This window comes from Pinus tabuliformis, chromosome 6 (assembly GCF_031772625.1).
Source record: "Pinus tabuliformis cultivar Carrire ecotype Pingquan chromosome 6, CPIR1, whole genome shotgun sequence".
In the NCBI taxonomy this organism is placed as follows: Eukaryota; Viridiplantae; Streptophyta; class Pinopsida; order Pinales; family Pinaceae; genus Pinus; species Pinus tabuliformis.
In genome coordinates, this window is record NC_142292.1 from 29,868,679 (window position 1) to 29,885,692 (window position 17,014).

Sequence of the window (17,014 nt, forward strand, 5' to 3'; positions counted from 1 at the left end):
AGATACTCTGGCAACTAGCTATTGGGATAATCTATTTAGCGATTGGATTTGCCAAAACGCTGGGAGCATTTATAGTGAGGCTTCATAGAAAAAGGGTCGAATACATTGAACAAATGAAGAAGCAATCTCCCATAAACTATCTTTAACCTCGTAGACATTAAAATAATTTTCTTTCTTTCTTTCTTTTTCTCTCTGTACCTTCTTCATTCTTTCTGTACCTTCTTCATTATTTGTATTGTATTTTGTCCACTATCAATTTTTAACACTTGAAATTGTGCATTAATATACCCAATTAAATATATATATCCCACAAATATAAAAACACAATATGGCAGATTGGTTTTTTATTTTTCCTTGATGACATATAGCATTAGCTATGTGATTCGATTATTTTTCCTTGATGACATATAGCATTAGCTATGTGATTCGAAAGGTGGACAATGAAAGGAATGACTAAAAATAGACCTGTAATTATATATGCATTGTTATTATAACTAAAAACCAAAAATTAAACATGATTGGTCATTTATTAATGGGATAAAAAACTTGGCAGCTTCTATCTGCGGTGATGTGCTTGTTATTTTTCAATTTGAGACCAAAGAGATATTTGTCGATGCAAAAGCATTTCAGTGGAAGGCTTCCAAGTCAACTGCGGACACAAAAGAAGGGTTTTCTCATCGATTTGCCAAGGATTTAAAAAATAGAACATAGTCATATCTTGAGAGTGTATTGGCCAATACCCTTTAACAAGGTTCATACATTTTACAAAACAATTTTATCCTTTACAGTTAACAAGGTACATACATTTTACATTAACATTTTTTTCATGGAGATTGTGATGTCTTCATTTTTTAATTTTGATGCAGTACGACTAACACAAAAAAATTTTGACCCAATTCAACGCAGAATTTTGCTTTTTAGAATAAACCCTAAATATATTTTGATTAAACCAGTTTCAGTAAACATAGATTCAGCCATATGGATTCGTGAACCGTTATATTTTATAGGGCGCTGCTCAGGATACTTGATTTACACCATCGAAGATATCTTTACTCTAACTGCTTGCTCTATCACAATACTGCGGCTTTCTATCACAATACCGCTGAAGCATTCAAGACCAAGAAGAAATAGTTTTTGTACCCATCTCAAGAATTATGAAAACGTAGACTTCATCAGAGCGAAAATGTGAAATGAGTCTCCTTTTGCAGAAAAAAGAATGTCTTGCTCTTGCAAGCTCTCCAGCATATACAACTGATTTTCTCGGCATTTTTTTCAAAATCCTAATTTGTTGCTTCCTGTTTCTTCCCCTGTATAGACAAAGATGAAGCGTTAGACTGAACACAATTTTCATACTGATTTGATATTCACTAATATTTCACAGGCATGATGGCAACTGACTTTCATAATTTGTTATGTTGTGAGGAGTTGACAAATCACAAGCCCCGACTTCCAGGGCATGTTCTATCATATGTATTCATAGATTGCAATGTCTTTACTCACCATGAGTTGCAAGATTGTTTCATTATTCATATTCACAGTCTGTAGAGACCTTGCTCAAAGTATTACACACAACAGAGAAAAAGAAAAGGGAGCCCATACATCCATGTATTATGTTAGATCCATGGATGATCAACATGACTAAATGTTGACGAAATACAACTAAATGCTGCCAATTTGTCAATGACAAGTGGGCACTGAATTAATGACCATAAAAATTATGTCACTCTTCAGCTCCCTAATCTGTAATTCTCTGTGGTGTCCTGATTCCCTACCGTTAGGTAAATAAATTGGTATCATCTACTTTTGACATTTGTACATAGTAAGGTCATCAGCCTGGCACCGCGTTGCCAAAAAAAAGAACAAGGAAATATTATACATGACTGACCAAAGCCTTTCAATGGGAACACTTTGACGAGTCTTGCGTACATTGTTTTTAAAATCAAGTGAACTGCAGCAGAACTTCCCATGGAAGTTGTCTTGGGTCCGTTGATGAGATACGAAGCCTGTGTAACCAACAATACTGATACAAGGAGGACACATTCAGGCAGCCAAGGTGCTCATATAGAAGAGCATTCACTTCTGGATAGCATCGTAATTTTAGTGCTGGTAAAAGAACAAATCTTGACAGAAAGGCTATTTTCCTTCTGATAAAGTCAGCACAAATCTTAAACGCAGCCCTGCTCTGTCATGGCCTGTGCAATAGTCAAAAAAGAAGCAATGTTTCCACCATGAACTAAGCACCTGCCACATGCAGAAGCACTAACTGAGAAATAAATACGTGAAGGGCCATATGACTTGTGTCATTTTTAAAACCTTGTGAGTTTCACATACAAAGTTACAATTTTTTAAGGGTGTAAAGGAGTGCTGGATGCACAAGAAGAAACGTACTCTGGACTATCTTTCAAGTAACCATAATCAGTGGCTACCTTTATGGACTTCTGATATATCTGTTTCATAGATTCCTGCATAAACAAATCAATGGACTCAGTCTAATTGACATGTACATATTTTACGTTTTGAGGTCTGGAAAAAGTGCTCTTAAATTAAAAGTAAAGTAATTTACAAAATATTTAGAGTCTTAAGTTTGCTGTTAAAGTCTAAAGAAAACATGACTACTATTTTCCGCCTACTAAACCTGTTACATTAAGACTGTCTAGTTTCAGTTACACACAAAAGAAACTTTAAATATATAAAAAACTCTTAATTTCAGCTGACTTTTGGCACCCATACTCTATAAGAGCAAATGCTCCAATAGATATAAGTTATTACTGTGTGACTCCCTATACAATCATGAAGTCCTACCCAACCTTGATGCATTTCACATTATAGGATATAGTTTTACCCTAGGCGTGTATTAGATTCTATTTTTCCTTCCCCTAACCTTGTCACTTTATTCTTTATGAGCAGTGTCTGAGTTGAATGAAAATTCCATAGTAGTGATCAATGGACGGTGAAGGGTATTGATATAAAGAGAACATTAGTTTGTGGTGAGAAAATCAGCCTAAAGTAATATGAATCCACAATCATGCAAAAAAGCCACTGTCTAGAAAATTATCAAGATAGCTTTGGCACCTTCAAGGTAGTGAAGCAGGGGGTATTCATTTCTAAATCAATGGGAAACAATGGCACCAAAGCTTTGATGTTCGGAAACATTGCCCCTAGATCACCACAATGGAGGCTGACACTTTGAATCATGACCTTTCCATTGATGTCTAGCGTGTTAACGGTGTGCCCATATGTCATGTGTCATTGCACAGTGGAAAGGGATTAAACTTGCAACATCTGGTTCCTCTTTTGCCAGAAAAGTGGACGTTTCCTTAGCTCTCAAACCTAATTGCAAAGAGTTTTGAATAATAGAAGCTATCTCATGATCATTTAAGTCATTAAACAGGCATCCGTCATTGATCCAAATCGCATCCAAACAAGAATAATTGGCTATAGCACAAGCTCTACAATGATCAGCACTAGCAACATTTGAGGCTACAAATGATGGACACTAGCTTCTTGGCATGAAGGGTCCCATGCAACCATGATTAGTGTCCACCCCTACATTCAATTTAAAATTGTTAATTTTTAGGGCTGGATTGTTTTTTGTTGTAGATAATTGCAATTTTAAACTTTTTCAACATTTTCACATTACGTTCACCCCATAACATCATGTCATTATTAACAATTATTTAGAGAGACCAATAACATCAAAAATACAATAGAGCAATAAGGAACAAAAAAAACCTACACAATAGAGACACCAGGATTTTGGTCAGAGACCAAGGCAAAACCACACAAGGGGGAAAACCCATAAATCAATTATTCTTCTTCTATTAGATATTCATCAATGTTCAGTTAAGATACAAAGTACAATAAGAATGAGACATATGTCTTTCAACATCAATCACATTAGGCCTCATAGGGCCATATTAAATGTTGACACCTAATCATTGAGATTGGGTGAATATTTGTAAATAATGTAAATAGTAAATAATGGAGAATAGGAAAATGAAGAGACAATGGGAGGTGAAGCCCAAGAGTCTCTCCCTCCTTGTATATATCCATGAGCAATCTTAATGAAGAAACATAATTCATTTGAGGAGTTACCTCCTGGCCTAACATGGTATCAGAGCCAGCTCCATTTTAGCCTTCTTGCCCTTTGTAACTCCCTTGTGCCATTTCTGTAGTCTTCCCCATTTCTATACTTTGCCATATTCTTTGTCCTGCGTTTGTATTTAATGCATATTCCACTCAATTTTTTTGACATTGTTATGCTGCAATTACTTCCACTGAAGCTGCAATACGCCGCCCCTCCATCGCACTGGAGAATCTCCCACTATGCTTCCCACCGCCTGTCCATTGTGTTATTACCAGTCTTCTGCTCACATTGTTAATACTCCACGATGCGTCTCTAGTATTAATATCCCAAATGAGCACTACCTCCACGCACAGTCCCAATTCAATACCCTTTCGCTTGGCACAGTCCATGCACAACTCAACGCAAGACGAACCATGAAAGGGTGCAACTGCCGATTGTGAGGGTCGAACTACGTTGCTTGCTTCCGGTGTCTCCTCACTATAATATGTTGCTCCATACACTGCCCGCCGCTCTCCCTCAGTAATTCTGCTCCTGAATTTTCTCATAGCACCCATTGAAGCCACAAGGATACGATCAGAGTGGTGCAGTAGTGGTGGTGGTATTCGATACCGCCGGTCCAAACAATGGTATACTCTGTGCATATATTACACTTCCGCTTTTTTTAATACTTGCAGTCCAAAAAGCACGTTGCCCCTCCTCATTGCATTGTCGCTGCCATACGCAACCCTCCCACACTTTGACCCCCCGTTGAATACCACACTCCAAACCAATTGTTCACTGCCCCCTTTGAATGCGTTCAACGGTGCTCTCCCACGCACAGTGCTCGGCCTCTATACCACCGTTGTCTCATGCAGTTTTAATATGTAATGCTGGATTTTACCTCCCCTTCCATACTACCTTCCCTATATACACCTCTGCCATATAAATATATGAACTGTACTTTTATCAACAGGAGTAATTTTTTTTATATATTGCAGCAAAGCAATTTTTTACACAGCATACATTTTTAAATGCATTCATTGATCACTATAGTTGGAGTAGTTCTCTATGGGAAAGAGAACTATCCAGAATGGTTGCGGAAGATAACACACACTCTCATTTTCAATGAGTTGTGGAAAGGAGTTTGTGTAGAAGGAGATAATGAACTTGTAAAGCCCACCTCAGATAAGGAGTTCGCCATTTGGGAAAACAAGAACGGCAAGGCCTATGCCTTGATTGCACCATCTGTAAATGAAGAGGTGAATCGCCATATTTCACCATTTTCAAATGCTTTTGAAGCCTTCCAGAAGTTGAAGGAACTCTATGACTCACGCTCTGAACTTGAAGATGTCCAATTGATGATCAAATTGTTCAATCTTGAATTGAAAAATGATGATCCTCTTGCTTTAGCATCAGAAGTAAGATCTATTATGCATGATATCAAAGGCACTGGTGTTCAACTAGACATTCCTCTTATAGCTTTTGTCAAGGTACTTTATCCCACTTATTCAAATTATCTTGAGTCATTGCAAGCAAATGGAAACCTCAAAGATATTACCTTTGACTCCCTTGTGAAGAATGTCTCTGAGAGAGAGAAAGCTTTTGGGAAGAAGACAGCTCCTCAGTCTTCTGAAGAAGTTGTGTGTCTTGCACATAGAGAGAAGAATCATGCCCAAGATTCTTCTAGAGGAAGAGGTGGTCTAAGAGGAAGAAGAAATTTCAAAGGCAGGGGGGGTAGACATTCTCAAGGAGAAAAGTCTGATCTTCATTGCATATGTTGCAATAGAAATGGGCATGATGCATCTACATGTAAGTTGCCTTGGGACATAATTGAGCAGGAAAGAAATCAAGCCAAAGGTAAAACCAATGACAAAGAGAAAGGTAAAGCGCCTGAATCCGCTCACTATGTTGTGGCACACTGTAATATTGGAGTAACTGAAGACTTGTTTAATGCTTCACTTATTTCTTGGAAAAATGATTGGTTGCTTGATTCAGAAGCAACTTACCACATGACTTTTAGAAGAAATTTTTTTGAAGAATTTACTGACAATGTTGATGGAGCAGTATATTTTGCAAACAAATCAAAACTCAAGCCATCAGAGCTTGGCACAATCAAGCTCAAATTCCCTGTTCTTCCAGACTTTCTTCTGCCTGATGTTTTATATCTCCCATAGCTGAGGAGAAACTTGTTGTCCTTCGTCGACATATGCCAGAAAGGACACTCCATCCATATGTTTTATGGCAAGGTTGAGGTCAAAAAACCACCAAATCACTCACTTGTCATCACAAGGATAGAAGAAGAAAGAATTTTGAAGCTGCAAAGTACCCTTGCCCGTGCACAAAATTTCTCACACAATTCTCATTATGATGAAAGTACATTTCCATCAAGTCTTTTATGGCATGCTGGATCTGGACACTTGAATTATGACAGCCTTCGCTTGTTGAAGAAAAATGGTGTCACTGGTTTGCCTACAATTCCTAGGAAACTTAAGCAATGTGATGCTTGTATTCTAGGAAAGCATAGCAAATAGTTTTTTCATGATTCACATTCCAAAGCACATAGAAAACTTGAACTCATTCACTCAAATTTATGTGGTCCAATGCTTGTTCCTTCTGCAAATGGAAATAAATACATGATGACTACACCAGAATGTGTTGGGTTTATTTATTGAAGAACAAATTTGATGCTTTTGAAACATTCAAGAACTTTCATATATGCACAATCTCATATTGGCTCTATTTGCGCTGATAATGAAAAGAATACACTTCAAATGAATTTGAAAACTATCTTCGCCAACATGGGATCAAACATCAAACAATTGTGCCTTCTAATCTCAAACAGAATGGAGTAGCTGAAAGAATGAACATGACAATCTTAAATATGGTATGTTCCATGATGTTTTTGAAGAATATAAAATTGATGTTTTGGGCTGATGCAGTTCTATGTGTTGTGTATGTAAAGAATAGATGTCCATCTAATGTTATTAGAAACAAGACTCCTTATGAAATATAGTATGGCCAAGTTCCTTCGGTAAAGCATCTCAGGGTCTTTGGTTCCACCTGTTATGCCTTGATACCAAAGGAACAAAGAAACAAACTTGGTGCAAGGAGTCGTAAGTGTATCTTCTTGGGGTATTCAAATACCTCCAAAGCATACCATCTATATGATGAAGTTAATAAGAAGTTTGTTGTATCTAGAGATGTAATCTTTCTTGAATCTTCCAAAGCTAACAATGTTGTTGAGAGGCAACTTGATCGCTTGGATAGATTCAGACATGCAAAATCGTTTCAAGAATTTGATAATCAGATTCCACGTCTTGAAGGGGAGATTCCGATATTGGATCAATCTATGAAATCTTCTTTTGAATCACTCTCTCCCCTACATGAAGCTCCAGCCACTGATAATACTTTGAGTGATGTGATTGAGAGAATTGGGAGACTCGATCTTGATTCAGTCCCAACTTAGTCAACTGAGCAGCCTGGACCATCTCAGAAAGGTCCCCCAAAATCGCTGACAAAGACACTTGAAAGTTTTCATTCTGATGAGATTGGAAAGACAAGAACAAGAAATTCAACTAGGAAAAATGGAGGTGATGTAGACGATTCTGAATCACCTGTTGATATGGATGTTTTTATGATTGTGAACTGAATTTGTCTACAGATCTTGAACCAACTTCCTTCAAAGAAGTTGCTTCTCATGATGAATGGAAAGAAGCGATTCAAAAGGAGTATGATGCCTTGATAAAGAATGACACTTGGAAGCTGGTTGATCCTCCATTGGGAACCAAACCAATTCGCTGCAAGTGGGTCTACAAGAGCAAGTATAAAGCTGATGGCTCACTTGAAAAGCACAAAGCTAGGTTTGTGGCAAAAGGTTTTGCACAGAAGGAAGGGGTCGATTACGAGGAGACTTTTGCCCCCACAATTGTGAAAATTTTTAAATTGAAATTTTGCTACTGCAACCACCGATTTATTTTACCTACTTATTTTTCACAATAAGTTATTTACGAAATCCCTTCATCACATATTAAAATAAATTCTATTGCAACTATCACACAATTACTCAGAGAAAAATACATGCACAAGAACCAATCACATCAACATAGTTACTTTTAAACAATTGTCCCCAGAAAAACCCAATGTGGTAAAACTGGTACAGCAGATGAGGGCTTTATTAATCTTCAGCAGTAATTGCTTTTACACGGAATAATTTTACAGAGACTGAAAGAAAACAATTGAGACTTTCCTTGTGAGACTTTCTGACACTTTGGAGACCCTGCTCCCACTCTTGCATCACCCCAACGTCACTCTAAGTGGCTCTGCGTCACTCTACGTCAGCCTGCATGAACTCTACATCTCTCTCTGTGTTGTCTCCCACTGTCCCTGCGTCACCTACTCCTCAATCATTGCCTGTTGTCGATGCCCTGCTCTTCCTCCACCCTGCAACTCTCCCTCTGAAATTGATCTCCTTTACTTAATAATCGATTTTCCTTGAGATACTGAGTATCTGTCGGTGTGTCTCCAAGTGATCCTCAAGTCTTCTCTTATACTTTTCCTGTTGACGAATCAACGGCCAAGATTAAGTCCTTACTCAACAATTAAGATTAAAACAGAGTTGATCATCGTCTCTTAGAAGCTTCTCACCCTTATTTTTATTAATACCCATTAATATTTTTATTTTCCTAGGTTTAAACTTAGGAACCCATTAAAAATATTAATTATTTTAATAACTCATCCAGGTGGAATTTCTCAAAACAATTTTTGGGTCTTGGAGATCTCATGTGCCTTAGTCTCTCCTCCAAATTTCAAGGGTAGAGCACATCCGATTCTACCAAAAATCAACAACAGCAAAATGGGCTACCATCTAGACACTCTTTACCTTGTCAGCTCAGAACGATTGGAAAGTCCATCAAATGGATGTAAAAACTGCTTTCTTGAATGGAGATCTGAAAGAAAATGTTTTTATGTCCCATCCAAAAGGATTTGTTGTGAAGGGACATGAACATAAAGTATGCAAACTTGTGAAATCCTTGTACGGCCTCAAGCAAGCACCGTGAGCCTAGTATGAAATGTTAACTGAGCATCTTCTGAAATTCAACTTCAAACATTATGATCTCGATGATGCAACTTTGTTTGTCAAGAAAGTCGAAAAAACAGTGTAGATCTTGTGGTATATGTAGATGATCTTTTGATGACAGGGAACAATGAGAGCTGCATTGCATCCATAAAGAAGGAATTGTGGAAAGGTTTTGAAATCACTGACTTGGGCTATGTTCACTACTATCTTGGTATTAAAGTAACTCAACATCCGAAGTATATATTCTTCTCTCAAAAGAAGTATATTGGAGACTTGTTGAAAAGGTTTGGCATAGCTAAATGCAATCCTTTGACTACTCCAATGGAACAAAACCTAAAGCTCACATCCATTGAAGGAAAATAATTTGAGGATGCAACAAAGTATAGACAACTTGTAGGAAGTCTCAACTCCCTGACTACTACCAGACCAGACATTTCCTTCATTATTGGAATCCTCTCCGGGTTTATGCACAACCCTTGTGAGGGACATTGGTCTGTTGCAAAAAGAGTTCTAAAGTACTTGAAGGGAACTCAAGACTTTGGACTCAAGTATACACAGGCAGGCGACTTCAGCTTGATTGGATACTCTGATTCAGACTTTGATGGAGACAAAGAAATTGATGTATCTACTTCAGGTTATGCTATGAGTCTTGGATTAAGAGTTGTCTCCTGGAAACTACGCAAATAATCAGTTCCAACAGATTCCACAACAGAGGCAAAATATGTGGCAGCAGTTGAGGCAACAAAAGTAATTGTGTGGCTCAGGAAAATTCTGAAAGATTTGCAAGTGAAACAAGTGCATTCAACTCCACTCATGATTGACAACACCTCTGCAATAAAGTTGGCCAAGAACCCAAAGTTCCATGATCGAACAAAGCACATCAATACAAAATACCATCTGATTCGACATCATGTTGAGGCCAAGGCAATCCATCTACACCATTGTTCCACTAATGAGCAAATTGCAAACATCTTCACCAAAGCGCTTGGAAGAGAAAAGTTTGAAAGATTCAGAATGATGCTTGGACTCACCAACATCCCTTCAAATTAAGGGGGGGAAATGTTGACACTTAATTATTGGGATTGGGTGAATATTTGTAAATAATGTAAATAATAAATAATGAAGAATAGGAAAATGAAGAGACACTGGGAGGTGAAGCCCAAGAGTCTCTCCCTCCTTTTATATATCCATGAGCAACCTTAATGAAGAAACATAATTCATTTGAGGAGTTACCTCCTGGCCTGAAATTAAAGAGGCATGCACAAGCCTCCATATCACACTGTCATAAGAGCACAATGTACATCATTGTCAGTGTCATAGAGCATTGCATACTTCATTGTTGCCATCATAGAGGTCATGTCATGCAAGAGTACTACCATACAACTGATTCATAAGGACATTGCCATAAGAACACTGCCACATATCTCTGTCATAAATACATTGCCATATATCACTGCCATACATCACGGTTATAGAGACACAGTTATATATCATTGTCATATCATCATCAAAGAGATAAGCCATACATCAGACTGTCACTGCCATATCAAGGTCATTGTCATACATTAGAGTCACTATCATATCAAGGTCATTGTCATACATTAGAGTCACTATCATGTCAATGTCACTGTCATTCATCACATATATATCCATTCATCACTACCATGCCAATCACTGTGATTACTGAAGATATTACTGCCATATGTCATACATCATTGTCCAAACAAAGAAGATAACCTTTCTACAACTTGATGAGCTTTGGCTAAATGATGAGCCCTCTTGACATCATCCCTTTGGCTTCTCCAAAGGTCAACCCTCACAAACAGTCTTCAGCCAAATTGTTCTTTATCCAACCATCTAATAATACATTAATAGAAGAACATGAAACATACCTCAAATGAATGTCTCCTTTCTACTACTTTTGATCACGGTCTTGATCCTTATCTCTAAGGTTCCTTAGCACTGGTTAGTGTTGAAATTCTGATGTTCTATGTTGTAACAATCCTTATTACAAAACGTTTTTATGCTGCAATATTAGATACGAAATTGTAAATAGAACATAAATCGAATGCACAATAGAAAACAACCAAGAACAAAACGAGACACAGAGAATTTAGCTTCAGTGACCAAGGCAAATCCCACAAGGGGAAAACCCAACTAGATTCTTCTTCTGTTAGAAATCAATTGTTCAGCAGAGATACAAAGTACAATGAGAGATTAGGAAAATGAGTAAGTTCACCCAAATCTGAACAAGTTGTAGCATGAAGATCACTGGTAGCAGCAACAAATGCACACATTGAATCAACCTTCCCTTCAACTGAATCAACACTGAAACACTGAAGCACTAAATCAACCTTGGCTCACCAAGTTCTGCTCTTACTCTCCAAGTCTCTCTCTCACAATCTTCTTCAACTCTCTCCAATTCTCTCTCAAGTTCAAATTCTTCTTTCACAATGCACAAGTAGTGAAGGGAGAAAGAATGAGACACATATATAGGAGGAGCAACGAATCCATGCCATAAAGGAGAAGTAACTCATGCCAAGAGGGAGAGTAACAAATTCCCATTTAGGAAATGTAACTCACGCCATTAAGGAGGTATACATTGTGAAAATTCCTTTAAACAAATTACTTGCAGTTTTCTACAGCAAATATCGTCATACATACACTACAACCCTCACTTATTTAAATACTATGCAGAAACAAGAGACTGAGCAAGAAAGAAAATACAACACAATTGACATCGTTATTTTTGGACAAATGTCCTTGAAAAACCCAATGCGAGAAAACTGGTGCAGTAAATCTGAGGATTTTATTATTATGTAGGAGAAAATTTGAGTACAATTATCGAATGCTCAACTAGCAATCTGATACAAAGAGAAACTGGACAAAATGAATGGTGAAATGATCTCACCCTGTCACTAAGAGAATCTGAGTCTGATCACACTGAATTGGAGCCTCTGAGTACAATTATTGGATGCTCAACTAGCAATCTGATACAGAGAGAAACTGGACAAAATGAATGGTGAAATGATCTCACCCTGTCACTAAGAGAATCTGAGTCTGATCACACTGAAATGGAGCCTCTGTGTACCCTCTGCATAACCTCTACGCAAAACTGCATCACTCCTACACAGTTCCTGCGTCACCCCTGTTGGGTATCATGCTACTCCTTCTCTGGACCTTCTGCTAGTTGGAAATCCGAATCTCTACCTACCGGTCTCACACCCCAGCTCCCGGCTACTAAAACTTGATTTCCTCAACAGGAATTCAATCTCATTCTAAGGCCTGTGTTGCCACTGCGTCAGCTCTGCGTGGACCATTGTCTACCTCTCTTTGGACGTCGTTCTGCCCTCTCTCTGCCTAGTACTCTCCGGCCCAGGAAAACTTCCTTCTTCTGGATACTCAGTGCCCCTCTCTGCAAGAAATCTCCTCGATCAAAATTTCCTCCTGAGAACTCACTTCAGAAATTCGATCTTTTTATCTCTCGGTGTGTTTTCCAAATGACCCTCAAGCTCCCTTAAATAATCTTCTTGTTGACATTCAACGACCCATATTAAAAGTTAATCAATGGCTAAGATCATTTTAGATCGATCCCCGTCTTCTTCTAGAAGTTACACCCACAATTAGATTAATACCCATTAATATTTTTAATTTCCTAAGTTTACACTTAGGGGCCCATTAAAAAATATTAATTATTTTAATAAAACTGTCTCCAGGTCGAATTTACCAAAATTATTTATGGGTTCTTTGGAATACATGTGCCCAACCCTCCCTGCAAAATTTGAGGCCTAGAGCACATCCGATGCTACCCCAAATCAACATGCATGCCTTTGTAACTTATGCTTTGAAGAGAGAGTGTAACATATGCATTAAAGAGTGCGTAAGGGGAATCTTTTATGCCATGCTTTTATTGATGGAGTCTTACTGCTCCTTTTATCTAATCATCAGTCGCTATATGATGGAGTCTCACTGCTCCTCTCTACACCATATCCCGAATATAGTGATATTTGATCTCAATATGCTTGGACTTGTCATAAATCGAATCTCACTCTTATTTCCACAGTAAATTATTGTTGTGCCTAGAACATGCTCAAGCAGCTCTCCAAAGAGCTTCCTCAACCATATTGCCTCACAACTAGCCATGCTAGCAGCAATGTACTCAACTTCAACTGTGCTGAGAGCTACAAACTTTTGCTTCCTACTCATCCAAGATATCATGGCAAATTCTAAGTTGAAGCAACATCCAGATGTGCTTTTCTATTAGTAGAGTTACCAGCTCAATCAACATCTAAGTATCCATGTAGTCTTATATCATTGACAGTGTATTTCAACCCTAGAATGATGGTCCCATGCAGGTATCTCAACACATGCTTTGCAACAATCTAGTGTGCATGAGATGGTTTAATCACATATTAGCTCAGAGTATTGACCGCAAAATATGTTTGGTCTAATGTTCACTAAGAACATCAGTGCCCCAATCAGTTGACGATACTCACAAGGATTTGCCAAACTAGGACCTGCAGCTTCAAGCCTTCACCACATAGCTTCTTGAAGTTCATCTCCATTGGAGTATTCATGGATTTACATTCTTTCGTACCAAATCTTTCAAGCAGCTTGACAACATATTTTCCTTGAGAAAGGAAAATCTCACTAAGTTTTTGCCATACTTCAAGATCCAAAAAGTAGTGCATCAAATGAAGATCTTTCATTTCAAATTTAGAAGCTAACTCCCTCTTACACTAGAGGATAATAGGTTCACCATCGGTCAGAAATAAATCATCAAAATATAATACCAAAATCAAAGGCATACCTTGGACTATCTTGAAGTAAAGATGTGGATCGACATTACTTCTAGTAAAGCCAAGCTCCATCAAGAAGGTATCAATGCGGGCATACCAAGCTCTTGGAGCTTGCTTCAAACTATAAAGGGTTTTCTTCAGTCTGCACATGGGTTTTCCCGATCATGTACTTCAAACTTCAAAGCCTTGTGGTTGCACCACAAATACTTCTTCTTTGAGGAAGCCACGCAGAAAACCAATCTTATCATCCATTTGGTGAAGACATCATCCTTGGCTTGTAGCTAGAGTCACAATGGATCAGATGGTTGTATAGCAGGCAATCGGTCCAAAGATCTCATCATAGTTTATTCCCTCTTTCTGAGAGAAACCTCTAGCCACAAATCTAGCTTTATATTTTTCAATATTGTCATCAACACCATGTTTAAATTTATATAATCATATAGAAGACACAATAGATTTACCTTGGGGTCTTGGAATCACTACCCATACATCATTATGAATGATGTACTCATATTCTTCAGCCATTGCATCTTTCCACACTTCAGCCTTCACAAATTCTTCAAAAGTTCATAGTTCAGCTTGAATAATGTTGCTCATGTCTACAACATATCCTTTGGAACCGGCATGGTTTCTTGCTTTCTTTGAAGGTTCCTCTGGGAGCAGCATGTTTATCAACATCTTGAACGGTGTCATGAAGCCATAAATGTCTCCTCTTAGCAAGGGGATCCAAAGGATCCATGGGTTCATTAGCAAGATCAGGATCAAGGTCAGGATCTTCTTATGTATCCAAGGCATCATCCTGTCTTTCAACATTAGTGAGACTTTTCAAAGAGCTGCATCTTTATCAAATGTTATATCTCTGCTAAACTCTATAGTTCTTTTACCAGGCACATATTTTGTAAGCTTTAGAATTTTCACAATAACCAACAATCATACCTTTCTTACCTGAAGCTTCAAGCTTGGTGCTCTTTTCCTTTGACACATGAAAGTAGACAGGACAGTCAAAGATCCTTAAGTGCCCATTTTGTTTTGGGTTATATGGTACAATGGTCCTTTTCTTGATTCCAACATCCTTGCAGAAGTCTTGAGCCCTTGTCCACTTCATGTCCACTCAAATCATGGGATGGCTTGACATCTTCCTCGATCTTGATATAAAGGACTCAGTTTTCACATTCATCAAATGTACTTGTTGATCCCAGAACAAGAGCAAGAGCAATAGTAGCAAAGTAAATAAACATAATGAAGAATACCTAGTGATGAGGCAGGTCTTCCTTTCTTTTCTATATGTGAGAAAGGCTCCTTCATTATCCTTGCAGCACCAACTTTCTCTTGGAGTTTACTCTTCCTGTATTATTTTGCACCTTAATGATCTTCAAGATCTATTTTTCTTGATCGCATCCTTATCAAGAAGTTAGTGAAAGAATCATTCAAATACTCATGCAAGAAGAATAATCAATGATCTATAAAGATAAATCTAAACAAAGAGCAGTCACACAGTGACACAAAGAAACAACATAGGACTTGAAAATACTTGTTTTTTAATGGGGATTGAAGGAAATTGTTAGCTCCCTCTTGATTCAGCGTTTATAGGTTACCATTGTCCATAAGTCATATGTCATTGGAAGAAGAAATGCATATTCCTGAACACCACTTGGCAAACTCCATCATGATCCACTCTAATCTCAAGTATTTCGGAAACCATCTTTCTCACATGAGGTAATGCTTAATAGTGAAGATGAGTGAACTTTTGGAGCCACAGTTTATAGTATATATAGATGATTACATATCATGAATCAATGCGTGGATAGGTCTTCCACTAATTTTATAAAGATCTTCAAATCTCAATCCTAGAGTGAAAGCATGTAATAATAATTATACATATTGACTTCATTGTTTGCAATAGTATTAATTATAATCCATCTTTGTTTGATGCAAAAGAGGTTTAGAAAACAATCATTCCATCTTTTGTAAAAATCATGATTCTTACCTATCAACCACTATTGTTAGTAAACTCTAATATTAAAATGACCAAAACCCATAAGATTATGACATTTCCCATATAATGTGATAGAGTCAAAATCCCCCTATCTTCAACATTCAATTTCTATTAGTTATTCTTTCATAATCTTCTATGCATTATACTTCTTTTCAAGACAACACTTTCTTGCACATGCATAAACAAAAGTAGAACTACTTTTTGCTTTTGCATGCATCAACAAGTACCAAAACCGCAACTATTAAACACATGCAGCACCTTAATTAGTATCCGCAAAATTACTATCATATCTTGGGTTCCTTGAAATCTTGGAAGAACGGTAACAATAAAATTTCAAAAGCAAATAGAAAATGACAAGAAGAGATATTTCTGCTGTAAATGAGATATTTTAGCAGTAAAAGGAAAGAGAAATTTCAGCAGAAAATGAGTAGCAAGTAGAAGGAATAGCAAGATATATTTCAGCAAAAAGAGAGGTGGAAATGGAGATTCTCTTCTTGAGTTTGTCTTCACCAAAGCTATGATATCATGTTGAAATTCTGATGTTGTTACAAAACTTCTTTATGCTGCAATATTATATAAGCAATCATAAATAGAATATAAATCAAATGCACAATAGAAGATAACCAAGAACAAAATAAGACACAGAGAATTTAAATTTAATGACCAGGGAAAAATCCACAAGGGGAAAAGCCAACCAGATTCTTCTTCTATTAGAAATCACTTGTTCAAGTACAATGAGAGATCAAGAGAATGAGGATGTTCACCCAGATTTGAACAAATTATAGCATCACTAGTAGCAGCAACAGATGCACATATTGAATCAACTATCCCTTCAACTGAATCAACACTAAAACATTGAAGCATTGAATCAACCTTGGCTCACCAAGTTCTGCTCTTACTCTCCAAGTCCCTCTCTCACAATCTTTTTTCAACTTTCTCCAACTCTCTCTCAAGTTCAAATTTTTCTTTCACAATGCACAAGTAGTGACAGGAGAAAAAATGAGGCACATATATATAAGGAGTGAAGGATCAAAACTGATAGCTTGTTGGCTTGAATTTTAAAATACACAGAAGTA

The 17,014-nt window shown here is 37.4% G+C and overlaps 1 protein-coding gene across 2 annotated transcripts in view; it reads right to left on the minus strand.

The window, feature by feature from the left end:
- Positions 1-1,504: 1,504 nt before the first annotated feature.
- Positions 1,505-17,014, minus strand: part of LOC149257058 (Amino acid dehydrogenase family protein) — a 312,811-nt gene continuing 297,301 nt past the window's right edge. The window contains exons 14-15 of one of the 2 annotated variants that reach the window (XM_089413564.1): positions 2,389-2,462; positions 1,505-2,241 (exon numbers count right to left, since the gene is read on the minus strand). In XM_089413564.1, coding sequence (XP_089269690.1) covers positions 2,166-2,241; positions 2,389-2,462 — 150 coding nt within the window. In that variant the 3' untranslated portion in view covers positions 1,505-2,165. Of the gene's footprint in view, positions 2,242-2,388; positions 2,463-17,014 lie in introns of those variants that run through there. The other variant, XR_016256678.1, reaches the window with a different exon arrangement.